Raw genomic sequence first — 27,300 nt, 5'->3', positions numbered from 1 at the left:
TTTGTGAATCAGTTTTGGTTATCTAATCACTGCACTTAAATTAAATTACACACCTCTGAGCAATGAAACAAGTTTCAGCTCAACAAATATTCATGTGACATGCCATTGCTTTTGCATCTCATTCCTCTCCCTCTGCAGTTTGTGTCCCATTTGATTTGCAGCACCAGCCCACATTTACACAGCCACAAAACAAGTTCATGATGAATCGGTTATCAATAAGTTAGGAAGATATTGGTTGCGTTTTCAATAACTTGAGTAAAAGAAACCAGGGTTGTAAGAAGTGGAAAAAACAAGGCCTCTTTTGTACTGTATCTTTACATTTTGTTTTAAGTGTTTTTGTTTTGTTTTTTTTTTCCTCTTGACTTTGTTTTCTCTTTTCTCCTCCCTGGTCGGATGTTCATGATCACACAAGTGGACCAAATCTCTTGAAAGCATTTAATAAACTTTTAGGAAAAAAAAAAGTGTTTTCCATTTATTGAAACTTGCAGTTGATTTGGTCAAGGCTCCCTAAGATGGATCCCTGAGTGGTTCCTAAAAACTTAATGATGTTGCATGGCAGGGTTGCTACAAACCAGTCTAACCATGTCTGCTAGAAGTAAGTGAGCTTTTTCCACACGTGTTTGCAAGGATCTTATAAAACGTTTATGCACGTGTTAACAGTCCACTGACCCTTTCAAAGCCTGCAGGCTGAGATTATATGTGTACTCTGTACCTGCAGGGGCCTGCTTCTTTTGTGTAACTTTTTTACTGCATGAATAACCACGCTCGCACACACAAACTTAATTAGTTGGGTTAAATCACTATGGTATGTCAGCTGTGCAGGGACTTGACGCTGCTTTTACTTTACCCTGTAATACCCATCTTCCAGGGTTTGTTTTGGGGGACATAAGCCAGCTGTCATCTTTACGCACGTGCATTACGCCGTCTCTATTTGACATGTGTGCCACGTGTCTACGTTTTGGCCAGTTATTACGTCCCTCGTGGGTAAAGATGCACATTAGCTTAAAGCTAGCATCTTTAAACTGCTTGTAGGGCTTTCCTATATCTCTTGGTTGATAAAGCAATACTGGTTATTTTCTATATCTCTTTGTGCCCTCATAAATTATACTTAATACTCATTTTAAGCTCACCAAGCACTGTGCCTCTTAGGGTTTTCTTTATTTTTTTCTACAAAACTACTAGTCAGAAGGCGCAACAAGTGTTGTACCTTATTCTCGATTCAGCATTTAATTTGCCTCAATTTTGGAAACGGATCAGTTTTCTGTTTACATGGGTTTTTTAACCTTAGGTAATGAACGAGCGTCTTCTCTGATTGACATGTAGATAAACCAATCGGAGATCTTTCCGTCTATGTTTGGGGTCCACGTTTGCTTCTGATTGGCTGAGAGGAGTTGAAGGGCGTGGTTTGTGTTAAGGAATCTGCGTAGAGTTCGTAGTGAGGGAACCATCGTAATTTCAACAGTCAAACCACGATTTGCTTGCTGCCAGGCCCCGTGTAGCCACGGAACTTTCACTGGTGCTTCAGTTTTATTTTCTTAAAGTCCTTTTTGTGAACTGTGGACGTGCCTCAAAAACGCTTTTTTTTTCCTAACTTGCAGTTATAAGGAAAATGACTACTGAAATCCCGGAGATCTTTAGGGCTCTTCTTGAGCACCCATTTACTCTTCCAAACTTTGAGGATAATGGTAAGTCACTGTTAAATTGTGTTTATCCAGAGCACATGTAGCGCAGGCAGTTTTTGACTAATTTCTGATAACTGAGCGCCTGTTGTGTAACTCATGTCAGCTGAGCTGCATGAGAACCAGTCTACAGGGATATGCCCCCAGACCTCGGGATGAGTGCAAGGTTTACAGAGACTTAGCCCACGGGGTCACTTTGTAGGGGGTCATTGCACGTGGTATCGTTACAGTGGAGCAGGGCTCCATAGAGTTGTAATAAAGTATACGTTTGGCAAAGAGCAGATCCTGTTTTTCTTTTTTTTTCTGAAGTGCTGCTAGCATCCTTAAACACATTCCTAAAATATTGATCAGAAATTCACTTTGGTATGTGGTCACGCTGCCATACCCCCACCTTCCAGGGGCTTGATGTTTTCATTAGATAAGCTGATGACAGTTTTACCCACTATGGGCAAGAAGAACCCAGCTTTCTCAGTGGTTTTCTATTGGATATCTTAACTTCTACAGTAGTTCTGTTGATCTCACCCAGGTCGTATGGATCTGATTATGTGTTAAGTGGATGCATGCAAAGGTGAGACGGACAGGGGGTGGGAGGCCATGATTAAATCAACAGACAGCTCCTTTCTAGTCTACATTGTCTTGCTTTGTGGATCTAGGCTGTGTGTCAAAAAACACATTGTAGCCACGCAACAAGGTTGCATTGAGCTGTGTCATGTTACTGCTGACCCCAGTCACATTTACAAGATTTAATACTCACCCTCTGTTTTGTTATACGAGCTTGTGAGATCTTAAAACACCCCTCTTTGGGTTTGATTACTTATATGTATATCATAATATATTTCTTTCCATATTGATTAAATGTCCATTATTTTCCACTTGCCTCTATTTCATATATTAGATTACAGCTTATTAAATGGTTTTTAATACTTTAATTAATAGAAAAGCATTGTTAGTATCTGTTTTAGATTATTTATTGTGCTGCTTGACTAAAATCTTTTCTAGAATTGTGGGAAAACCAGATACTGAGTTAAGGGGATCACAACTAAATGTTTTTGATAGTTACACAAATAAGCAGGGTAATTAAATTTTGGGTGAACTGCACCTTTATTCAGTTGATTGAATTATCCACTTTATTGTCCATGATTAGAGGTTGCAAGGCCTGCAGAGACTGTGTACCAGAAAACACTGAATCCAGACCTGCATACTGATCACAAACTGAGCTGTGGCAGTGGAGACACACACAATTAAGTATACACCCACAGGTAGAGCAGATTTCCTATTTATTTTTGCTTGTGCAGCTCTTAGACGCACTAATATGTACATTTGTCTAGAATGTTCTTTGTTTCTCAACCATGACATCTGTGTTGTCACCAACTTAACATTCTACACTAATGGTGTCAAGTTACATTTTTCTGTGACACCATATACTAAGGTGGTATGTGCAAAATAAGAGAGAAAATCTGTTCAGACGTAATGCAAAGGTTGACTTTAAAGGGAAACATTTAGGATCTAGTGACATTTAGTGGCTAAAATGTAAATTGCAGGACAACTTAATGCTTGCAAACATGAATGAGAAACTGGTGATGATTCAACTGGCATTCAAATGCAAGTCACTGATTGTACCCTATGGCTACTGGAACTGAGCACACTCATTAGTGTAGAAATGATCCATTACAGACTAAAGGTGATGATATGAAATAGCATAGTGTTGATTTGCAAAATTCCCTCTATGAACTGGTAGATTAAAAAAATGTCGGCTAAAAACCATCTTAGGGAATAATCAGGCTTCTTCAACTATGTTAAATAATATTTGACCTGTAAATGTAAACATGTCTTTATTTGTTTTTCTCATTGAGAGTACTGAAGCATTAATCATTTAGGTCACCTCACCCCTTTTTGGACACATGATAAATCATTTAAACACTTACAGTCCATTAGACAAACATAAGATTGATGTTTTAACAGTGACAAGAGCCAGAGTACACATGCTTGTTATCATCTGGCAGCATATGTGAGTATATAATAGAGGGAGACAAAAGGAGACTTTATTACTCCAGCATGTCATGTTGTCATTAAAATTTCTATTTGCCTTGCAAGTGTGCTGTGGTTGTGATATTACTTTGCCCATGCAATTAGTGTTGACAGTGGATTTTTTTCTTTTTCAGTATTCTGTAGGATTCCTGTTGAGAAGCAAATTATAAGCTAAATTATTATTGTCCACCCTTCATTGTGTATGCTTATTAATGTGTTCTGTGCAACATATCTGTGAGTCTTGAACAGAAAAGTGACCAGGGACTATAAGAAATGGTTTGTTAGCTTTCTGTTACATATCAGTTTAACAGAGAAAGTTATGTCTGAAAAACGAGCTTAGGCTCCGATCATTCACAAAAACGAACCCTCTTTCAGTTACTTAGATCTTTTCCTTTTGCCAATCCTGATGAAGAGTCATCATTTAGTCAGCATGTTTAATCTTTTGTTTTCCAAAGCTTGAAAAATAATCCAAACTTGTTTTTTTTTAGTTTATTTTGTGTAATCATTGAGGTTCAGTTGGACAACCTTCAGGGAGTTCACGTTTTCATTCTATTGTACCTGACCTTGACGGTTTGACTTCAACATATTTTGCACAACATGTGACACTGTTCCCTGAGACATTAAAGGAAAAGCCCCCCTCCCATCACCACCATAAATTCCTACCTTGGAGCCAGTCCTTAGCAATATATTATACCACATGTTGGTGGGAACATATGAATAATCTATTCTAATTATTTAAAAGATAACCATCTATTTAATGGGATGTGCCTCTCACCATTTAGATCAAATGCACATACTTCCGTTTTTATTCATTATTAGCAGCTTATAATAACATTGTTTTGTAAGATTTGCGTTCTATTTGTTTATAATGGAGCTTCGGTATCTAGATTATTTTGTTCAGCCTGTGATGTGGCATAAATATAACCCATAGTGAAAACTGATCTTATAGAGCGATTGGTGTGGTGCAGTATGTTCTGTGCCGTTGTGGCAGCTCCACATTAAGACATGCATATCTTCGCCCTTGCGATGTCTGCTCAGCTGTAGGATCATGTCCAAAAGTAACTGAAACCTGAAGGTGTAACGCCTTTCACGACCATTACACCGCCGCGTCGCCCTTCTTGCACATCTCTTGCTTGTGAGGAGCACAGATACAGAGCTGCGTCATTGGATGGAGCTAGTAGATATGTAAGCGCGGCTGTTGCACATGTTTGTGCATGTGAGCGGAGCTGCGTTGGTGCAGCAGCACAGACAGAAGGGGGTTAGGAGCTGCATGTACTATGAGATCGGTGGCTGGATTTAAGACTAAATAAAGCTGCTCCACGTCGGTTTCAGTTTAGAATAAAGTTGCGCTCGTTTTAAGGTATAGACGTCTCACAAATCATACCACCATGAGTATAGGTACAATGTGTACAATAACCCGTTTTGCCTCGTGACACGTTTTTCGTAATGTATTATGTGAAACATATATAACTCAGTCAACCAATCAATGCACATCATTTTTTGTAAACCCCGCCCCATACCACCAAAATATTAATATTAATGAGATGTGGCACCAGACGCCTATCAAAACAAGGCAAAGCCAACCATTTTTTTAATCAAGGGGCGCGGTTTGTTCTTGACGCCAAAACCTCTCTACCACCAAATTTTACGAGGAAGTAGGTCAACGAAGCGAGTTGTACCAGATGCACTGATGGTCGAAGTTATATTTTAGTGCGTTTTTTTTTTATCTTCCACATTTAAACCACTGACAAAAAGGCGAAATAGAGTGGATAGCCAACGTTATCATTAAGCTAACTGGAATAGCCGAGTTAGCTTCTTCAGTTGTTATCCGGGGCCAGGTGTGAACAAGAGGAAAAAACATGTCGGGAGAACCAATTGTCATCACGCTGGAAACGGCCACGGGAGCTCCGAGCTCATTCCCGGTGGTTCTGAAGAAAATAATGGAAATGCCCCCGCCGAATATACTTGAAGGCGATGATGGTGAGTATTGTTAGAATGATAGCGAGGAGCCAGCTGAAATGTAGTGGGTGGGGGCGGGGGGGCTGGTTTAACTACTCACAAAGATGAAAAACACGCGGATTTTTTCTCTCTCAATGTTTCCAACAGGACCTCACCGTTGGTGCTGATTGTGTATCTATACGCTAAGACGTTAATGGTAACCGTACATTGTCGATGCATGTTGGGCTTCACGGGCAGTCTCCCGTGTCCATATTCGCATTCTAGTATTTTCTAGACACACCCCGCGTTTTAAATGTAGTTTTTGTTTACAGAAAAACGTATTTGTGTTAATTTAGTAGGAGTTTGTGTTGAGGGATGCTTGTACGAGGAGCACTAAAAGTACGCAATGCAGAAATTAATTGGTGGTCATTGTTTTTGTTTATTTTTCCATTTCTTCTTTGTTTTTGTTTGTTCCCATAGTTGTAAATGACGTTTATGGGCTAATATGTTGTGGACTCATAAACATGGCATCCTAAATAACATTAATACTGTTGCTTCTAAACAAGTTTAGCACAATGCACAGTTTACACCCACAACATTAAAACCACCTGTCTGATGTCGTGTCCTCTCGTGCAGTTCAAACTGTGCTGACATGTTGAGGCATGGATACAGGGGCCCCTTTTCCAGTGTCTCGTGCTACCTGGCACCGACCCGAGTCCTTGGTTGCGGCGGTGAATCTGGGTCGTGAGGACTCCAGAACAAGCTCACGCTGGAGCTTATTACTTATTTATTTGTTTGTTTGTTTGTGTCAGCGTTTCAGACTGTTCCTCGAGCTGTTCTCGAGCGTTTTTATTGGTGTGGGGGCGCGCATGGTGCAGCCGGGGGCAGCGTCAGTGACATATTTCTGTTTTTTATGAAAGTTTTTCTAATAAGAAAATTGAATGACAATGAGATTATTATTTACAAGTTATTTATTAGTATTATGTCGATTTATAAACTATCTAATTTATGATAACATATAATACTACAGGTATTGGTGAATATGACCTTGATACTCAGACAGATTAACTTTTCAGGTTATATCATGTAAATTTGAGATGTTTGTTTTGAATGGTGGTTGTTGGATCTGTGTCCCGAGCGTATACCTGATTAGAACTTTTATAAATAAACACGTCTTTCCCCTTTGTGGTGGTTAATTGAACAAGATTCCTTGTATGTGCAAACTTACCCTTTCAGATTCTCGATGATGCACTTATTGCATATTTACTGAAATTTGTGAGCATATTTAGTATATTGGTATATCTTTCTCTTTTCAGACACAGAGAAGCTGAGTCTTGGAGATAATGTGGACCTGGGTAGAGGAGGTAGTGAGATGGGCCCCTCTGCCGCCCTTACCCCTGCTATCTGGGACAAAACAATTCCCTATGATGGCGAGAGTTTCCACCTGGAATACATGGACCTGGAAGAGTTCCTCATGGAGAACGGCATACCGACTTCACCCGATGACGACACCATAAAGACTGACACAGAAGGAAGTGCTGCCAAGACAGAGAAAGCAAAGACCACTCCTTCTGCACAGACCAAAGTTACCAAGTCAGCAAGTGTGACTCCAGTGGCCCTACTGCCCATTCAGGAGTTGGACAAGTGTGAGGAAGAAGTGATGATCATCACCAAAAGTGACTCTGATATTACCTGTGAAGTTATTACAGGTAAGTGGCTGGTAGAGTTGGGGATGCATCTGCACACTTTACAGCAGAGAAATCAAATGTGGGACAAAACTACTGCAGTGTGCAGTTGTACAGTGTAGGGCTGGGCAGTAAATGGAGATTTTCAAATATATTGACACTTTGTGACACACGATATAGAATAAGGGAATAATGTTTATATCACAATAGCTTGTTTTGCGTTAAAAGTATCTAATCTTTTTGTATTTTGCACAACCTGTATTTTTGCTCGCAGTGCTCTCCAATTTGTAAATACCAGGTCGATGTTAATCCAGGTTATGTTCCTTTCTTTGTCTGATAGCTTCTTTGCCACAACTGTAGCTTTTTTTTTTTTTTTAGTTAATGTTGGATCCTGGTTGTTTGCAGGTGAACATTTTGTTCTGCTCTCTCAATTTGCTTAAAAAAATGAGTTGCCATTTCTCGCTCGCTCCAGCCTTTTATAGGGAGGGAGGGCCGAGGACTCCAGAGGAGGGATGGGAGGGATTCACATAAACACGAGGCCGGACCGGCTTGTAAACATGGGGCTGGAGATCAAACATAGACTATATAAAAGATGGAAGGAGTCTCCGTGACGTCACCCGTAGGTTTCTGAAGAGCAAAAGTGAAGTTTGTTGGGCGGTTCCCACCGTCGCCATCTTGGTAGCGTCACGCGTGTCTTTAGTCCCGGAAAATCCAAAAATGGGCAAAGAGGTGGAGCTGAGAGGAGGACTGTGAAGGTGGGGGTGAATGATTGTCACCCATCAAACTCCGAGCTGCCTGTAGCTAAGAGCTAATCGAGCTAACCCCAAGCAATGGTAGCTAACCAGCTAACGGAGGTAGGGGGGCTAAAGCTAAGGCGCACTGTTAGCCTTGAAATTCCACCTCTAGTTCTTCACAAAGCCATTTTTTAATTCCTTCAATCTAAAAATTATGAATTTCTGCTTATTGCCCCTTTAATAAAAGTGCATTTAGCACTCATTGCTGTAAATCAGAACTCTCTCTTTGGTTGATTATATCGAGATATATATTTATCATATATCGTGATTCAGGTAAAAATCATATCTTTGAAATTTGGTTTTTGGTTCATATCGCCCAGCCCTAGCACAGTGTAAAAGTGACCAAAGCCACACCTTTCCGTTACTGTATCACTTTCATGTCTGCTCAGAGGTGACGACCGGCAAAGACAGAGTGACGCCCGAGCCCATCATCCCAGATGAGATCGAGGTCGACATCAATTACGAGCCAGATCCTACAGACTTGGTCCTGTCGAGCGTTCCTGGTGGGGAACTTTTCGACCCACGCAAACACAAGTTCAGCGAGGAGGAGCTCAAGCCGCAGCCCATGATTAAAAAGGCCAAGAAGGTGTTTGTGCCTGAAGAACAGAAGGTAAGCTGAGAGAGGGAGGATGAAAACAACAGAAACCTACCGTCTAGGATCTAACAAGCACATTAAGACAAGTGGCACCATAAATCAGAGCTTCTGTGTGGGTTTATACAGACACTTCGAAACACTTTGTGGTTTTCCTGTTTCATATAACAAGTGAAACTGAGCTTTACTTGTAGACTTCTGTAAAGCTGCTTGGTGAAGACCATGTCAGGGTGTATATATTTCCAGTTGAGATGTTGACCAGAGCGTCCTTTTTATTAACCCAAGGCTTTAAATATAGAGTGTAAAGTTTGGTATGGTGTAAGCACTGTGCTCAGAGTGTTTCCAACTTGTAATGATTGTGAAATAAAATTGATATGTTAAAATTTAAATAAATGGGAAGTAACATCAGCTTTAAATTTCTTAAGCCATTTTGCCTGTGCAGCAGTGCTTCTGTCGACTCACAGTGACTCAGCAAACATATTTACAGACTGATGTTGATATTTTACTTCCCTTCCAGTCCATCAGAGAACACTGGTTTTGTTTACATGCCCAAAGGAGCCTGGCCGTCTGCCACATTACTTCACAGAGGCCCATTTTGTGCTGATCTGTTTTTATAAAGCTGTGCAGACTTCCTCCAGCCAACCTTTTTCCTTTCTGCTGCATACCTCCAGGATGAGAAATACTGGCAGAGGAGGAAGAAGAACAACGTGGCAGCCAAACGCTCACGAGACGCTCGCAGGTTAAAGGAGAACCAGATCACAGTCCGAGCAGCTTTCCTGGAGCGCGAGAACACAGTGTTGCGGTCGGAGGTGGCAGAGCTACGCAAGGAATGTGGCCGGTACAAGAACATCGCAATTCGCTACGAGGACAAATTTGGACCACTGTAAGGGACCAGGAAAAAATCATTTAAGTGTGAATGGACATCTACTTAGTTAAAAAAAAAAAACCTGTTTAGTCTTTGCCCCTAAGATTTGTGATAGTGATGTAAACACCACAACAACCGCAGAAAAGATGCTGCCAAGATGTTTGGATGGAATTAGACGGAGTGGGAGGATTACAGACACTGGGACTGTGATGTGGGTTAAATCCTGCATTGTTAGTTAATCTGACCACATTTGCTTTGACGGTTTTTTTTAAGCTCTAAGGCAATATCATAAAATGTCTCAGAAGCTATTTTCTTACCTTCCTGTCTCATCCTTAATACGTCAAGTTACCATTTCACAATCAAGTAAATGAAGCCGTTCTCCCACATGAACATGGCTGCAGTATGTTGAGCTGTAAACCGTATGAATGGTTTAACAGTTGGCTTTAAAAGTAAATAAATGCACGAGTCCAATACATCAAATACAGTTGTATAAGGTTTATATAGAACTATGCCTTAAGAAGCCTTAATGCTGAATATTCCACTGTACAATAACAGAAACTTTACTGATCACACAAAACCAACCTGTATACCTGCTGACTTGCCTAGAAGGACTTTTTGGCCACCAGAGAACCATGACTTACATCCTGACCCAAAAAAACCCTTTTGGTTAATTACAAACCTATACTCTGTGGTTTCCTTGGAAACCAACAATGATTTGAGTATGAACACCTGTTGGGTGGTTGTCAGAAGAACGCTGCAGGTGTAAGACCACCACCTATGGGATGAAAGGTGAACTGGTGCTGAGGGTGAAATGCATCAGCCAACTAAAGGGTGGTTGGTTTCATGGTTCCCAAATGGTGGGAAACCGGTTCTCTGTTGGCCGAAATAAACAATATGTGATAAACAGGAAGGGGGCCTAACCCTGCCCCCCTTCCCTTCCTCCTGCTGTTGTCATTCATCCTTGTTCTCTTCTTTTTCAAGTGCGGTGCCAGATGATGAATAGACACCAGTTGATTTATTCATTTATTTTGTGTAATGAATAAATAAATCAAACCCAGTTGCTTGGGCATGGGACGCTAGAAACGACGAGGATGAAGAGGAGAAGAGCACGTTTGAGGGCATGACAGACATTGCAATGGAGGTTTAACAGCATGTCAAGATACAATTATGTTTTTTTATTATTAACATCTGATAATGTGAGTATTCAAGTGCTTCTTTAGATCACCTCGAGCAGGAGGTGTACTTTTATCATGTTTTGTACACTTGTGGCCGAAAGAGATAATTTTTTATTTTGGACAAACTTGGATTTTAAGTTTTTAAACTGTCATAGGCAATATGGAAGTAGTCGATGCAATAGTTTAATTACCAGGGTTTGCAGGTTTTCTGTCAATAAAATCTGACAATAATATATTTTAGTTTATAAACTTATTACATAACAGATAGCATAAAGACCTGGGCTTTCCTTTGCCCTCTGAAACTTTTGACTGTGACATTTCTTATAACTTAAGCTTCTTCAGGGGATTACAGTGACATGGTTAAAAAAAAATGTAAAAATAAAAAAACAGCATAGCCACGTTCACTTTTATGTAAAAGCATTCATGACCTGTACAGAGTTAACTCTCTAATCACCTGTTTAAATGTCAAATTATCTGTCGCCCTTGTGCTGTGTTGTCAGCAGTTCGGACGTCTGCTTTTCTCTCGGCAGAAAGTCAGCGTGCACTCATCCACTTATGTCTGCACCTCATGGAAGTTCATGTGTAGAATGGGGTGCATGTAATGTAAATAAATGTAGGCAAAAAAATGAAGCTTTTTTTTTTAAAGCAAAGCATTAAATATATACAGCACGAGTCAAGTTTCTCATAATGATTCATTTTCCAAATGTTAGAGCAGTGTTTCTCAATCCTGGTCGGGGACCACTGCCCTGCATGTTTTAGAGGTGTCTCATCTTGAATGGCTCGTTAGCAGGCTTGCAAAGAACTTGACAAGCAGTTCAGTTAATCTGAATCAGGTGTGCTGGAGTTGGAAAGACCTAAAACATGCAGGGCAGTGGTGAAGACCAGGATTGAGAAACACTTAGTTCGAGCACATTACCTCTAATACCTGCCTCCATAATCCTTGTGCCTGATTTTGAACGACACATGCTGACAAAGTCTGTTGTAAAACTGCTTTTTGTTTCTTTTCTTTCAAATATTCTGGGGAACTCCATGACACATGCTGTATGTGGGGCATATTTTGCATAATTAAGGAACCTCTAAATCTTCAGTGTCTTCAGCATCTAAAGCCATTGCAATGCAGCGTGCAGTCTACCGGTTTACAGCGCGTATACGCCTGAAAATGAGTTGTCTTTTAACCTCAGGTTATTTTCCTGTCCAGCTCTGACTAAATAACAACAATTAAGGAAAACTATTTGTTTTGCTGCTGTGCTTCCATCCACATATTAATTTTTTAGCTATATGAATATTGTGTCCTTTGGAAAGGCTTTCCAAGTAACTACAAATATTCCAGACCTACTGAACTCCCCAATTTCACTCCAGGTCTCTCTTTAAATTTCATTTTAAAGTCAAATTATGCATTACAAAGTATAATTATCTTTCTTTTTTTAAAATAACTTTTAAGGGGTCATTTTGACAATAAGATTTTAGACTTGTTTAACTTTTTAACATTTTCTGCTTTAACGGAGGCTGCATATGCCTTTGCTCTGGAACAGGTCAATTTGTTCTCTTCCTTGTTATGTCTTTATAGTTATTTGTAAAAAATGAAAAAATAAAACATTTCGAGTGTGGCTCTGTATTGTGTGTATATATATATATATATATAATGTGTACAATTAAAGCTTTGATAACACAAGTCTGTTTTTTTTGTTTTTTTGCAAATGAGATCTTTATTCTCTAAAATCAAATCCAATGCGAGATGAAACCAAGGAGTAAATTCTTTGAATGCTGATCATTTCAGTGGCTGATTGTTATAAGCGTATTAAATATTCAGCTTTTTAATGACTTTAGGAAACTTGGAGGACATCATGATAACCTAGATGAGTTTCAGGAAACAACACAGATCTCTCCAGAACTCCTACATCTACCATATAACACTGAAAAACACTTTGATATTTACTGTCTTCTAATGAGAATTTAAACAAAGTTGCTACCTATTTATTTATCTGATCTCTATTTGATGTCTCAGCATCCTCCTAACCCACAGCATTGCCTGTACAGTTTGAAAGGTTCTGACGAGAAAAAGAAATCCATCAATAGTGATGCTAGACTGCGTTAAACCACCGATGTTTATCTTTTCAACCAAAGGGTTTAGTAAAAAGTGTGAACTGCTGCTGGCTGGTAAAGAAGGCAGAAATAGAGCAAATCAGAATACACACTGCCTCCATTTCAATCCAACAGTAAACAAAGATGATGTTTAAATGTAAAGAAAGCGGAAAAATTCTGTCTTTCGTGTTAAAAGATATCAAATTGTATTTCCATTTAAAATGGTTGAACAATAAAGCAGCCGCAAACAGCTAAAGGCAGAAATAGAAAAGCAAACTTTATTATCATGAAGTCAAAAAATGTTTCTTGAAAGTTTTACATTAAAAAAACCCTGAAAAACTAAGAGGCTTTAGTCTCTTCACCTCTTCTTGAAGCCGTACTTTTTGCGTTCATAAAACAGGTCTGTTTTAGAGCTGCCCAAGTTCACAATCTTAGGACATCCATCTCGCTGCGAAGAGAAAGAAAAAGAGAAGACTGTTCAGGAAATACATTCTGCATTAAAGTTTTTCATTTACAGTAGGTTTAATTTTAAACTCTACATAAAAGTGCTGATTATTTACTTAAAGCTGCCCTGATAGCAGCAAATAATAAAATGATAAACACCTCCTTGTAAAATACTCATCGTGTAAAATACACACTTTCCTATTAAACCAAGTGAGTGAGTGTGTCCAAACTTTTGACTTGTTATCTAAAACAGGAGGAGGACACTCACATCTTTCTCCTGGATGGTGCACTCTTTACAGTAGTAAGCATCAGATACACCAGGTCCTCCACAGATGACACAGCGTCCCTGATAGGATCCGTAGTTACACTCGTCACAAATGCGCACCAGCGTGCACGGCCTCACGTAAGAGTCACAGATGACACACTTTCCATCGCCTGAGAAAAAGCGTGTTACACATCAGATGAAGGACTCTTACTCTTAGTTTTGAAAGTGACTTTTCTTTTTGTTACACATTACAGACAAAAACATTATTTCCAGGTTTATTTATAATGTAAATACAACACAGCCTTCATCAATACTGATAAATAAATTAAACTAAGGTACTATACAAGCTGAAGGTCCTCCAACTTTTACACAAGTATAGATTGAAAATGCCCCTTAAAGTAAGTTGGATATGTTTTAAGACTACTGAAAAAAAATACTAAACACTGTTTTCTGTGTTGGTGAACTAGGCACCAACTGGTCTTTTCTAAATAACAGAATTTGTATGCATTTATTTACAAGAAGACGCCCCTCTATTATACACACTTGCAATTTCTTTTACACAACCTGAGTAGCTTTTAATAAAGAGGTTGTATTCACACACTGAGGGATTACTGAAGTACATGAAAAACACAACTGTCTGTGTGTTTTACATGTACTTTGTGTTTTGTCTATAATCACAACTTAGATGAGGATGATACTAGTACTTCTAAAGATATCCCATTTTCTGGCAGCTGTGATAACACAGAATGGGAAACAAATTATAACCAAAAGCTCTATTTTTAATAATAATTTTTTTAAAAAAAGGGCAAAGATTTTACAGCTTTACTACAGTCTAATGCGAAATGAACGCAAATATTTTTTTAAATTGTGGTGTTTTGATTTATCAAAAAGGGAAATTGGATGATGGTAAAATAATCAATTAAAACTAAGGAAAAAAAATTTCACGATGGCGAAAACACATCTTTAATTAACCGTGTAGTTGAACAAAACTTACATTTCTCGCAAAGTCTCCCGATAGCTGCAAAAAAGGAAAGAGTAGTTAGTAACGTGATGTTGGCGGATAAGCTAAATAGTTGTTTTCTTAAGTGAAAAATACTCCATTAAATAAATTTTAGTAATACACCGAAAAGCTTTCGCTTAAACTCCGAAATCCACAAAACTTTAAAGTAATTTCCAGGCTAATACCGATGCTAACACACTCACTGAAATGCTTTAACATGCTTTAACAGTTAGCATAGCAGCTAATTTATCTCAAGTAAAGCTAAACAAAATGCATTCAGCCCCATGCAAAGCATTCCGTAGACTTTTGAAACGTGTAACAGATTAAAACGTACCGACACCAGCTTGTTTCCTACAAAAGATCAAATCTGGGTGATGTTTAGCCATTGTCCGGTAACGTACAGCAATCGATGCTGGGTTGATCAACTGTAACCTTTGACACGTGAACTCTGTTGGAGTTGTTGCATTACCGCCACCTAGCGGCTCCAATCATAAAGTACACTCAAACCTTGTAAGGTGCAGAGACCTTTTGACAGACTTCATCACACACACACACACACACACACACGCACACACACACACACACACGGAGTTTTTTTTCAACCTGTTTGTCCGTGTGTATGTCTTTGCATGAATTTAAGAAAAATAAGAAAAAAGATAGACTGATAAACGACCATGTGAAATTAATCCAGAGGGCGGCAGTAACACTACAATGCAAGTTGTTGACAACCAACGAAGAAGAAGAACCCTTACAATTGCGTGACGTCACCACAGTCCCTCACATCTTTGTCAGTGAACAAAATGGCAACCTACTGTCTGACTGTTGCCCGGGTCCAGGTAAGAGACCAAAATCTTATTTTATGACTTTTTTGCTTATCAGAGGCAGGTGTCACCTGCTCACCCAGATTGTATTAGTTTGATTTAATACCCCACAAGATCCAGTTAGAGGACGGAGAGTTGTTTCTGCTGATAAATAAGCTGTGAAAATGTCTCCAGCTAGCTGGTCAGGTCATCGTGTCCCGACTGCACTGAACGCATCCAGCAAGCAAAGACTACTCCTACTCTGATTTTAAAAATCACTGCTTGTATTTCATTTTAAAGGATATTATCATAGATATCCATCGCTTTAATCTGACTGTGATTTGTTTTGTTATAGTGTAGGAGTTTGGTTTAGAATAACAAGGTTAACCACAAGGTTAGAGCTCCCATTGGACACATTGGCGACGAGCGGGCAAAAGACAAATGTAAATACTGAAAACGAGGCAGCAAACACAATTAAAGCTGTTATTTCTTGTAGAGAGTAGTCACAGATAAACAATATGTCTGATTTAAAGTTAGCTCATATGCGGCTGCTGACGTGTTTAATACAATGTAATAATAACACTCCATCAAATGTCAATACTCTGAATATTTAAAAAAGGTAAAGAATGCCAGACGTCACCTGAAAGTCATTATGGTGATATAGACGATAATTGCGTGAAAATCAGGGCGACTTTCTATATGTTGACATGTAAAACGGGTCTTTGGCCTGGAAAGTCAAATGTTGACTAGTTCATAACCTTACCCCAAATAATTGCTGGCTTAAAGAGATTTCTTTAAATTAACTTAAGTAAAATAAATAAATAAAAATAAATCAGTGTATTAGGTTTACACAGTAGAACAGTGAACTGGAGTGGCACGGCCTGAATTTATATCATAATTAGTCACAAATCTGACTACTTCAGTCTTAAAACATGACAACTTGAGTCGTGTTTTAATTTCTTTTAATTGAAGCTTGACTTCACTACCATTCCGGGAGTCGTTTACCGGGATTGGTTTACCGCCATCACTTCCGGTTGTCCCGCAATGCATATCAAAATAAGAGTCTTACATGAGTGCAACTGACACTTGAGATGTTATTTCCACAAGTATAGGAGTGGATGCTGCTTCTGATCTGACACCATTAAAATCCTGTCAGTGCATATTCCACTTTCATAGTGGTTGCTACGTACTGAACAATGACTGTCCCAAACTAATGTTGTGCTAGGATGGTTCATCAGTAGAAGATGCCAAAGGCCCACTTATTGCAAAGTAGTCTTTTTTGTGACCATAAAAATAATACTAATTTTGTTTGTGTCTAATGCGAGTCTATTTGAGGTTTTACTTTTTATCAACATTTTTCATTCATCATTTTCACCCCTTTATTAGGGCACACATTTGGCTGCAGTTGCCTAGATACTGTGGATCGCTGCACATTTCCTGCAGCTGTACTGTCTTGCCCCAGCCAGTGTCCTGTAGAAAAACACATAAATTGGGCTCCTTTCAGCAGCTCGATCTTTCTTTATTATTAAACATTTAAAAAAAACTCATTCTTATTTTGAAAAATAAAAAAACTTGCATCAATGGAGTGAATGAGCGTATTCAACTTTTTATGTGAATCTTTAAAGGTATAGGCTATATAAAACCCACTGTAAAAAAACAAAAACTCTTTCAACCTTGACTACTTCAGCATAATTTCAGAGATGCCATTTAAACATAGGAAAATCATTAGACTTTCAGATAATGTTGCTACAATTGAGCTGTCACAGCTTTTGAACTACAAGTCTCTTAGCAAGACAAAGGTAATATTTGCTCCCATTATGCTCAATTTAAAAAACATCATTGATCTTAAGACCAGAATCAAACTTGTGTGTTTATAACTCGTTTTACATCATTGTGTTCCTCTGGCCCTCTCTGCGGTCTTGGCACAATAAATGGTTTAAATAGCTATCATGGTTTTGGCTTAAGAGGCCAAAGTTAAGTTAGGGGGGGTGGGGACAAGCTGATTTCAGCAGACATCTCAGCTTTCTGGTGTCGGTGAAAGTTAAAAACAGGTTCTAACCAGTTTTTAACATTGCACCATTAGAGATCACAATCTATTCTTTCTCTCTTATACAAGCCAAGCCAACTTTATTTATATAAGCACTTTACGACAACAACCACTGCACAAAGTGCTCCTCATAAAATAACTAAAACATTAAATAATAAAAGACAAGACAATAAAATCAGTAAAACAATACAAATAAAAAAAGTACAAGCAATAAAAGCAAACTCATACTGGGTGAAACGCCAATGAAAAGAGGTGGGTCTTAAGAAGAGATTTAAAACTATACGACAATCAAGCCTGTCTGACCTGCAGTAGCAAAAAGTTCCACAGTTCTGGTCCCGCCACAGAAAAGTCCCTGTGCCCTCTCAGCTTCATCCACGTCCTCGGTATCTCCAGGAGCAGCTGATCCGCTGACCGGAGGGGCCAGAGGAGTACATGTTGAGCAGCTCAGAGAGGTAGGATGGGGCACTGTCGCTTAATGACTTAAAAACAAATAAAAAGATTTTAAAATGAACCCTAAAAAGAACAGGCAACCAGTGCAGCGTGGCTAAAACAGGATAAATGTGCTCTCTCTTTTCGTGTTCCAGTCAACAGATGTGCTGCAGCATTTTGCTCCAGCTGCAGATGGGACAAAGATTTTTAAGAGACACTAAAGTATAAGGCATTGCAGTAATCCACTACACCAAAATGTTGGTCAAAATCTGCTCTTTCAGCCAATGTGAGTGCCAAATGGATGTAACAGATTTTGATCTACAAGCCTCAAGGCAAGAGAAACACCCTCTGGTACACCTCACCCTGATTACACCCACCTGTAATTCTGGTTTCCTATTGAAGACCAACCAATGTTTTTAACCAGATCCCATTTATATCTCGTACACTACAATAATAAAGTTTCCCTTTTAGTTCTAATGGTATCAGATATGATCTGATAGATGTTATGGGTTTGGCTTGACAGAGTTTGAGAACTGCGTCACAGAGAATGTACAGCAAATACACCACATCCAGGCTACTTCAGCCAAATGTGTGTAATAATAGGTCAAAATAAATAAAAATGTTCATAAAAGAAGAAAATCTGAGATGAAGTCATATCTAAACATAGACACAAATAGTATTTTAATGGTCACGAATAACTACTGCAGGTAAGGAGTGGTCCTTTGGCATCTTCTACTGTTGAGGCATCATAGCACACCAGCAGACTGGGTCTGTCATTGTTCAGTAAAGCCTTACCCTCTCAGATGTTGCATAAGTATAAATCCAGCTTAAGTAGAGACCAATATCCAAGTGGAATATTAGTTGACAGGAATTTAAATTTGTGACAATTTCCAACCTGTGAGCAGCAGCAACATCCTACACTTGAGGCAATAACTTCTGAAGGGTCAGTTGCACTCATGTAAGACTCTTATTTTGAAATGCATTGCTGGCAGAAGCGGAAGTGATGGTAGTTAACCACTAAATTGATGCTTTTGGTAGCAACATCTATTAACCATTCTAAAAGTGTTAGCAGCCGGTGTCAAACTGTTGTGACAGTGGTCGCGACCATTCTTAAAAGTGGTAGCGACCAGAGCCACTTTAGGATCCCGGCGTTTCTCTGAAATTTAGCCTAAACTTTCTTTATGCAGAGAAATCTCTGTCGGGTTGATGTGTAGCTGGACAGGCTTAGTTCGTTCCTGGTATTTGCTCTACACTTCCACTTGAGTGAATTTGATGACTAAATGCCCTGCTCACAGGCACTTGATTAAGGATTATGCATTGGGTTGATCTTCAGACACAAACAAATACCCATCCATTTTTCTTGTTACTGGGCCCTGCCACACACATTGTTTGACATGAAACCTGGGAACTGTAACTTTTTAAAGATAACTATTAGCAAATTGCAAATAAAAAATTTCACATATGCTGAACTAGGGCTGGGCGATATGGCCTAAAAATAAAATCTCCGATTTTTTATAACCAAATCCGATTTCCGATTTTAATCGATTTTTTTTTCTTTTCTTTTACAAAACATAAATAAACTTATTAAAAACATTCATTTGTTTATATAGATGAATGCTAGCAAAAATAAAGCATATAATGTCATAGCTCTTCCACCATATAAACGACTTCATATCTTACATTGAAATATGCGACACAATGCATCCGTGATCTCTTTCCATCTGGATCCTTATCATACAGGATCCACTGCAGAAATAATTCCCCTGATGAAGGTTGTCTCTTAACTAGTGTTTGTGGGTTAAGTTGATTTCTGCATCTCATAGAGAGCATTTCTCACTGCAGTTATACGCACAGCTAAATCCCAGGCGTGAGTGAAAGGCCACTTTACTGAAAATCTGTCAGACAAACACCGTTCTGTTGTGGAGGGAGGACTAAGTCTGCTGCTAACTAACTATGGGAAAAAATCCCGATTTTCAAAAAAATTAATCTCCAGAAATTGAAAATTCGATTTATCGATTTTATCGATTTATCGCCCAGCCCTATGCTAAACATATGTGCTAAGGCGGGTTTGGTGTGCTCTGTGACTCCTGAGACTGGACTGCAAAACAGCATTTCATTTAACTTTCAGATTTTAGAAAGGACTTTTTTTTTTTCCCTGCAGCCCAGATATTTTCCCTGCTTTTTGCTCACACTTGTATGTTTATGGTGTTTTTGTCATGTTAATGTTTCCAGCTGGCCCTGGGCCATGGTGTACGGCGCCTTCATGTATCAGCTGCTTACAGAGCAAAGGCCAACGTGGCTATGAGCCGCTTTGAGCCCTCTTCCTTTATCAATTACAAGAAACTCCAGTCCAACGTCGACATTGTGCGAAAAAGGTTGGTTTCCATGTAATCCACTCTGTATTTTCTCACATCTCAGTTTCCTCCAACATCTTTTTATCGGTGCAAATGTTTGAACTCTGCTGTTGATTTGCTAGTTTTTCAACATGGTGGTCCTGTAGTCTTAGCCTACTCCCACCCACAGAGTGCAATCCTCTCAACTTTTCTATTTTACTTGTTTTTCTATCTTGAGTTTCTTCTTACATTTGCCACAGTGACATCTTTGGTATCCTCCTACCTTTTAATAAAAACACGGTTTGTTTCCTCTCCAGGCTCGCCCGGCCACTCACCCTCTCAGAAAAGATTGTGTACGGCCACCTTGATGATCCCCACAACCAGGAGATCGATCGCGGCCGCACATACCTGCGGCTGCGTCCCGACCGCGTGGCTATGCAGGACGCCACAGCCCAGATGGCGATGCTGCAGTTCATCAGCAGCGGCCTGCCAAAGGTGGCTGTGCCCTCCACCATTCACTGTGATCATCTGATCGAGGCCCAGATTGGAGGGGAGAAGGATTTGGCCCGGGCAAAGGTGAAGACGCTTGGTTTAGGTTGATTATTTGTGTGTAGTGGTGATTTAGTTGTGTTAAAATGCAACACAGAACTCAGCTTGGCATGGCTCTTATCACAGGAAGTGAACCAGGAGGTCTACAATTTCCTGTCCAGTGCTGGGGCAAAATATGGGGTTGGCTTCTGGAAACCTGGCTCTGGAATCATCCATCAGGTATTATTACTCAAAATTTGAATAGAATTTGGTCTGAGCTCCTCTAATAACAGAGCTGTATTTATATTTAAAATGCCCTTTTCTTTTAATCTACACAGATCATCCTTGAGAACTATGCCTACCCAGGAGTGATGCTCATTGGCACAGACTCCCACACACCAAACGGTGGTGGACTTGGTTCCATCTGCATTGGAGTGGGTGGAGCTGATGCAGTAGATGTCATGGCAGGAATTCCCTGGGAGCTGAAGTGTCCCAAGGTTAGTAGAAAACAATATTTCTCCTGTTGAGCAGAATTGAGACGTACTGGAGTTGTAATTGTATACTTGTAGCATTTTGCATCTCTGCACTTAAACATAAACACATTCAACAATCTCATTCTTTAAGGTGATTGGTGTGAGACTGACCGGCACCCTCTCTGGCTGGACGTCCCCTAAGGATATCATCTTGAAAGTGGCTGGCATCCTGACGGTAAAGGGAGGCACAGGAGCCATCGTGGAATACCATGGACCAGGAGTCGACTCCATTTCTTGCACTGGTTAGCATTAAAAGAAGATTTTTAGCCTGACTCGTTCAGCCTCTGACACGTCTTGAATTTCTCCTGGCAGCTCTTTCATGAGAATCCACTGCAAACTAAGAAAACTTTAGAACATGTCTTATCCAAATGTGTAGAAACAACATCATTAAAATTCACTTGTTTGTCTTTGTGCAGGAATGGCCACCATTTGCAACATGGGAGCAGAAATCGGAGCCACAACCTCAGTGTTCCCTTACAACCACCGCATGAGAACCTACCTGGAGAAGACTGGCCGAGGAGGTGTGTTTGGGTGATGCTCCAAGTGTTTATAGTGATGCAGAAAAAGAAAATGAAGCTTAAGTAACTGTTCCACATCTTAAATTTACTGCATAGTTCTTTTATAATTTAGTTCCATTTTTCCTGGAAGAATTTGTGTTGTGTCTAAAAAGTTATGGTGCATCTCATCAATGTTTCCTCCTGTTTCTCCTCAGAGATCGCTGAACTGGCTGATGAATACCAAGACTTGCTGGTGCCAGATGAAGGCTGTGAGTACGACCAGATCATCGAGCTGAATCTGGACGAGGTGTGTCTTTTATTTATTTATTTTTTTTTCCCTCCCTCTCTCTCAAAATGATCTTTGTACCTAAAAGCAATACTTTAGGGGACAACGTGACAGAAAAGGGCTCTCACGTTACACCACCTCAGAGCTAATTAGATTTTACACAGATAATAAAGTTTGAGAGCGGACCTGAATTTTGCACCTGATATTTGGTTAAAGAGGCGTTTTTGTTCTCCTCTGCAGCCTTAGTGAGTTAGTTCTGGTTGGAGTGGCCTTACAGCTGACTGAGATTTTCATGGAAAGCAGAACAAGGAACTACCTTTGACATTTTCAGTGCAAGAAGGTGGCATTTGAGCCCTTCTTCAGGATAATGAACTCGGTGAAGAGACATTTTAATGAGATGAGGGGCTTTGTGACCAGCAGAGGATGCTTTAAGTGCATTGACTTTTCAGGCATTTTAAAGTTCTTATGTAAATGAAAGTCTTGGTTCCTATCCAAAACCAAATGATGCTTGAGTCCAAGCCAGGATCATGATGCTTAAGTAAGCTGAAGTACACCTGGCAAGGAAGCATGACGGGGTGAAAAGTGTCACAGCCCCTAAAATTGAACAAAAAAAAGCTTCTCTTGGATTAAATTAAAATATATGAACAAAGTCAGTGACATGGACACTTTGTGTGTAGGAGGGTACAAAGATGCGATGGGCTTAGCTCATTGGTGATAATCACTTTTTTTGTGAATCCTTTAAATCTCGATGTTGGTGCAAAACATGCAAATTTGTGTCTTCAGAATATATTTAGCTCAACGTTATTCCTCTCCTCAGCTGAAGCCCCACATTAACGGACCATTCACCCCTGATTTGGCTCACCCAGTGTCTGAAGTTGGTGCTGTGGCTCAGAAGAACGGCTGGCCGCTGGAGGTCAAAGTTGGTGAGAACTCATAGACTGGAACAGCTGCATAGCTTTCTTCATGCTCTTGCTGTTAGTGACAGTTATCAGAGCCTTTCAGGAGACTTGAGTTGTTGTTTTTATCTTTTCTGGTTCTTCTCTCGTAGGTCTGATCGGTAGCTGCACCAACTCCAGCTACGAAGACATGGGCCGCGCTGCCTCATTGGCCAAACAGGCTCTGGACAAAGGTCTGAAGTGCAAAGCTCAGTTCACAGTCACCCCAGGTTCAGAGCAGATTCGTGCCACCATTGAAAGAGATGGCTATGTGAGTATTTCCATGAACAAGAAACGACAAACGACTAAAATAATGACAAGAACAGAATAGAAGCTAAATTGTTTACTTTTATACAGTCAAAGATCCTGAGTGATGTTGGAGGTGTGGTCCTTGCAAACGCATGTGGACCCTGCATTGGGCAGTGGGACAGGTAACTATACCTTTAACCTTTAAAGTCTTTGTACCCCAACTTCCTGCAGAAAAGTTGAACATGACTGTTTTGTGTTCAGGCGTGATGTGAAAAAGGGGGAGAAGAACACCATCGTCACATCCTTCAACAGAAACTTTACTGCCAGGAACGATGCCAACCCTGCAACACACGCCTTTGTTACATCTCCTGAGGTAAACCCATACCAAACCCATCCACTGCCTCAGGTTTCTAATTCATCAATAATTAATCTTTTTCTTCTTTAACTTCAGATTGTCACTGCCCTCGCCATTGCCGGTACATTAGACTTCAACCCTGAGACAGATTACCTTACAGCCGCCAATGGAGAGAAGTTCAAGCTAGAGCCCCCCAGTGGAGATGAACTACCAGCCAGGGACTTTGACCCAGGCCAGGACACCTACCAGCACCCACCTGGTGATGGGACCAGCCTCAGTGTGAACGTCAGTCCTCAGAGCAATCGGCTGCAGCTGCTGGAGCCCTTTGACAATTGGAGCGGAGGTGATCTGGAAAGTATGCAGGTCCTCATCAAGGTGAGGTCACGAAAACGTCGCCAACCTCTGGAATCTGGCTTTAAATGCTCTTGCTCCTGCTGATGTTACACGGTAACCTTGTTTCTCTATAGGTGAAGGGAAAATGCACCACAGACCACATCAGTGCCGCAGGACCCTGGTTGAAGTTCCGGGGTCACCTCGATAACATCTCCAACAACATGCTTATCGGTGCTGTCAACAGTGAGAATGATGCAGTCAACAAGATCAAAAACCATCTGACAGGAGAGTACGGAGGAGTCCCAGATGTGGCTCGTCACTACAAGGTGAAGGGGGGGGGGGAGCTTCAGGTCGTGGATCATTAGGTTTTGTTACATTTTTCACCATCTCTTCTATCCGCCTGTTTGTAGGCCAGCGGTGTGTCTTGGGTTGTGGTTGGAGATGACAACTACGGCGAGGGCTCCAGCAGAGAGCATGCAGCTCTGGAGCCCAGGCATCTAGGCGGAAGAGCCATCATTGTAAAGAGCTTCGCCAGAATTCACGGTACTGTCTGAGTTTAACACCTGAAGAAAACCTACTTCAGCAAATCTTTAGCCCAATTTCCACCAACAGGTCCGGGTCGGTACACATTTTTTTGTGTTTCTACTGGCAAAAAAATTAGATGGGTGCCAGAATATCTGATCTGAACTGCCCTACTTTTTTGAGACCCTTCTGCTGGGGTCCCAAACTTACTGATCCAAAAAGATGGAGCTTGACACACGGCAGTCTTTTGACTGGTCGAAAGAGTGGTCGCTTCCTGTATGACTCAGCACTAAAAACAAAGCAGGAACAGCTTCATGTTTAAAAATAATGTTAATTTTTCTGTTGTTTAAAGCCACATGCCAAGATGAAAACTGCTGGATGTCCACCATTCTCCTCCTTCCTTTCTGTCGCATTCTTTGTTATAATTTAAGGAAGACGTTCGTGCCAACACGACATCACACTATTATGGAGCAGTATGGAAACCAAACTGTCTGGGAACCATCCCAGCCTGGATTTGCTGGTGGAAACGGGACTTTTAAAGCCTTTTTTATGCTGGAATTGTCCAGTTATTTGTTATTCTCTAACAATCATAGTTAATAGATAATCTATTGGTCATGAGTTTTGCAACTGTTTCCATCATATCCTTAGAAACAAACCTAAAGAAGCAGGGTCTGCTCCCCCTGACATTCAGCAACCCTTCAGACTATGACAAGATCCGCCCTGATGATAAGATCTCCATCAGAGGACTCAAATCCTTTGCTCCAGGAAAGGTAGGAGAACAGAGCAAGAGGGAAAATGGGCTTGCTTGTAGTTAACTATTAACAATGAAGGTCTGTAATAAGATTTCCTTCTCTTTGTCGTCCCCAGCCTCTGACCGCAGTAGTGAAGCACAGTGATGGCAGCGAGGAGACCCTAGAGCTCAACCACAGCTTCAACGAGACACAGATCCAGTGGTTTCAGGCTGGCTCCGCCCTCAACAGGATGAAGGCGCTTCAGCATTGAGGATAGGAAGAAATCATGGAGGAGGAGGAATATCAGGGTGAAAACAGGGTGGTGAGGGTTGTGGGGAAGAAGGTGGTAGCAGAATGTTAATGGCAGTTTCATCACCTGGGTTAGCTTGCAGTTTTAACTGAAGTAACAGCCAGTAAACATCTTAAAATTTAACTGTAGAGCAAATTAGGGTTACTTCTAATAACAAAGCTGTTGATGAAACAATAGCACGTTGTCAGTGGTCAGATTTCTAATCTAAAACTCATCAGAACATACTTTGTTTAATTTATTTGAAGCTGCTGTGTTTCATTAAAGCAGTGATAGACTGAGCTGCAAAATCAAGGGGATACTTATTGTGCCGCCATCTGATGCTTTGCTTGTGTTTTTTCTTTTGCAGCTGTTCAAACAGCTCAGTGCAGTGCAGAGGCCACCTCTCACTGCAGCTTTATGATTGTGCTGACCGCTGCATGGCAAAAAAACAGCTTCAGTTGTTGTTGTTCAGCTTGCCCCTGTTTCATTTACAGAGAAATGCTGCCTCTTTGTGCATCACCCGCTTAGTGAAGCTGTATCTGCAAGAATCACATGGATCTGAAAAAAACTTGGCTTGTGTTCACCGAGTTATTGCGATTTAGTCTGCCCCCTGGTGGCCATTAGGAGGTATTGTACTGACAGCTTTTTATCTAGGCTGGAGTCTGTTTGGTAAAGATTGTTGAAGAGGCAGAGGGAGCTGACTTCTGGGATTTATTGAAATTGATTACTGAATATCTAACCGTGTGAGACAGCTAGGGGTCATTTTTGTATCCATGTGTTGTATTAAAGTGTTTTAATCACTACAGTACTCTGTCAGTACTACAAATGATTACAGACATTTCTAATCAAACAAACATGTATGCTTTAATGCTGTGTAAGAATGTGTAAGAATACTGTAGCTTATCCTCTTCTTCTCTGCTGCTTTCACTATTATCCTGCTCTCCTGATCAGTTCCAACATTTTCACAAGCACATTATGCATTTTTTTGTCCCTGTTATTTATTATACTTTTTTTTTCTGCTGCAGGTCCAAACCCTGCAAGGTTTCTCACCCAAACCATCAAATATTTTCAGTGCCCTTTTTTGTAGGGTCTTACACCCCTTTTTGTGATTTTTTTTTTTTTTTTTTTAAACCCTAAAGAAATTAAACAGTGTGGTTGGAGGTAGAGTGTCTCCAGAAGGAAAAACCTTGCGATAAAAAGCTAATTACCTCTTGCTTTGATTAAGTAATGAGGCCATTCATTATAAAACCCATATTACTCCGTCTGCCAACGCTTGTCTGTGTCATAACTAAAATTCCCTGCAACACCTTTATATAGGGAGCTGGGTCAGTCGTTTTGGCAGTTCACACAAAACACCTCATTTCCTGGTCCGTTAAAGCTTATTGCACCAATCAGATGAAGACTAAATCCATCCTCTCCATGTAAACCACTCCATGTAAAGAGTCTGATACCGTGTGCATTTTGGTGATTGTGTTTGTTTTCTCACAGATTATTTTTTCTGTATTACAGAAATACTGATGGGTTGTAAAATAAAAAAGTCAGATGTCATTTATTTACACTTTGCTGTGGCTGTTTATTAAAAAACACATGCACCGCAGGTATGTCCATTCCTCACAGAATTCTGTTTATTTCTGAGGTTTTCACTGCATACAAAATTAAATTTCACAGCTCCTGCTGCTTTTGTCACTGGTTAAATAAAGAGTGCATCCTGCTCAGATAGCTGTCTATGTTTTTATAGAATATTATGCCTATAGTGTTGAATAAATTTAAATAAACCAAGAAATGGGACAGGGAATTACAAGACTGAAAAAAGAAAAAAAAGTTTGCATAACTATTTGGACACATGAAAAGGGGAAAAGGTACCAATGCAGGAAGCTTAAAAAAAG

General features: G+C 40.2%; 3 protein-coding genes across 4 annotated transcripts; 2 read left to right on the top strand and 1 right to left on the bottom strand.

The window, feature by feature from the left end:
• The first annotated feature begins 1,463 nt into the window (after positions 1–1,463).
• tefa (TEF transcription factor, PAR bZIP family member a) lies at positions 1,464–11,396 on the top strand. Of its 2 annotated transcripts, none has more exons than XM_041973945.1 (5): positions 1,464–1,685; positions 6,962–7,354; positions 8,514–8,734; positions 9,388–9,599; positions 10,563–11,396. In XM_041973945.1, the coding sequence occupies exons 1-5, from the start codon at positions 1,610–1,612 to the stop codon at positions 10,582–10,584; spliced, it is 924 nt and encodes a 307-aa protein (XP_041829879.1). In that variant the 5' UTR covers positions 1,464–1,609; the 3' UTR covers positions 10,585–11,396. The 2 variants fall into 2 exon arrangements, with proteins under 2 accessions (XP_041829879.1, XP_041829878.1); XM_041973944.1 differs by lacking the exon at positions 1,464–1,685 and adding an exon at positions 5,337–5,687.
• A 1,698-nt stretch (positions 11,397–13,094) lies between these two features.
• On the bottom strand, positions 13,095–15,014 carry phf5a (PHD finger protein 5A). The gene is made up of 4 exons (XM_041973967.1): positions 14,882–15,014; positions 14,542–14,565; positions 13,551–13,717; positions 13,095–13,286 (listed from the first exon to the last, which is right to left on the bottom strand). Exons 1-4 carry the CDS (start codon positions 14,931–14,933, stop codon positions 13,197–13,199), a joined length of 333 nt encoding a protein of 110 aa, XP_041829901.1. The 5' UTR covers positions 14,934–15,014; the 3' UTR covers positions 13,095–13,196.
• Positions 15,015–15,315: 301 nt separating this feature from the next.
• aco2 (aconitase 2, mitochondrial) lies at positions 15,316–27,129 on the top strand. The gene is made up of 17 exons (XM_041973905.1): positions 15,316–15,383; positions 20,056–20,198; positions 20,474–20,732; positions 20,832–20,924; positions 21,023–21,181; positions 21,309–21,459; positions 21,634–21,738; positions 21,930–22,021; positions 22,818–22,923; positions 23,049–23,206; positions 23,293–23,366; positions 23,446–23,557; positions 23,636–23,914; positions 24,007–24,198; positions 24,283–24,415; positions 25,043–25,164; positions 25,262–27,129. Exons 1-17 carry the CDS (start codon positions 15,348–15,350, stop codon positions 25,394–25,396), a joined length of 2,349 nt encoding a protein of 782 aa, XP_041829839.1. The 5' UTR covers positions 15,316–15,347; the 3' UTR covers positions 25,397–27,129.
• The last annotated feature ends 171 nt before the right edge of the window (positions 27,130–27,300 follow it).

Source organism: Melanotaenia boesemani, chromosome 21 (genome assembly GCF_017639745.1).
Source record: "Melanotaenia boesemani isolate fMelBoe1 chromosome 21, fMelBoe1.pri, whole genome shotgun sequence".
Lineage (NCBI taxonomy): Eukaryota > Metazoa > Chordata > Actinopteri > Atheriniformes > Melanotaeniidae > Melanotaenia > Melanotaenia boesemani.
Note: the sequence above shows the minus strand (reverse complement) of the source record. Positions and strands in the feature narration are given on the sequence as shown.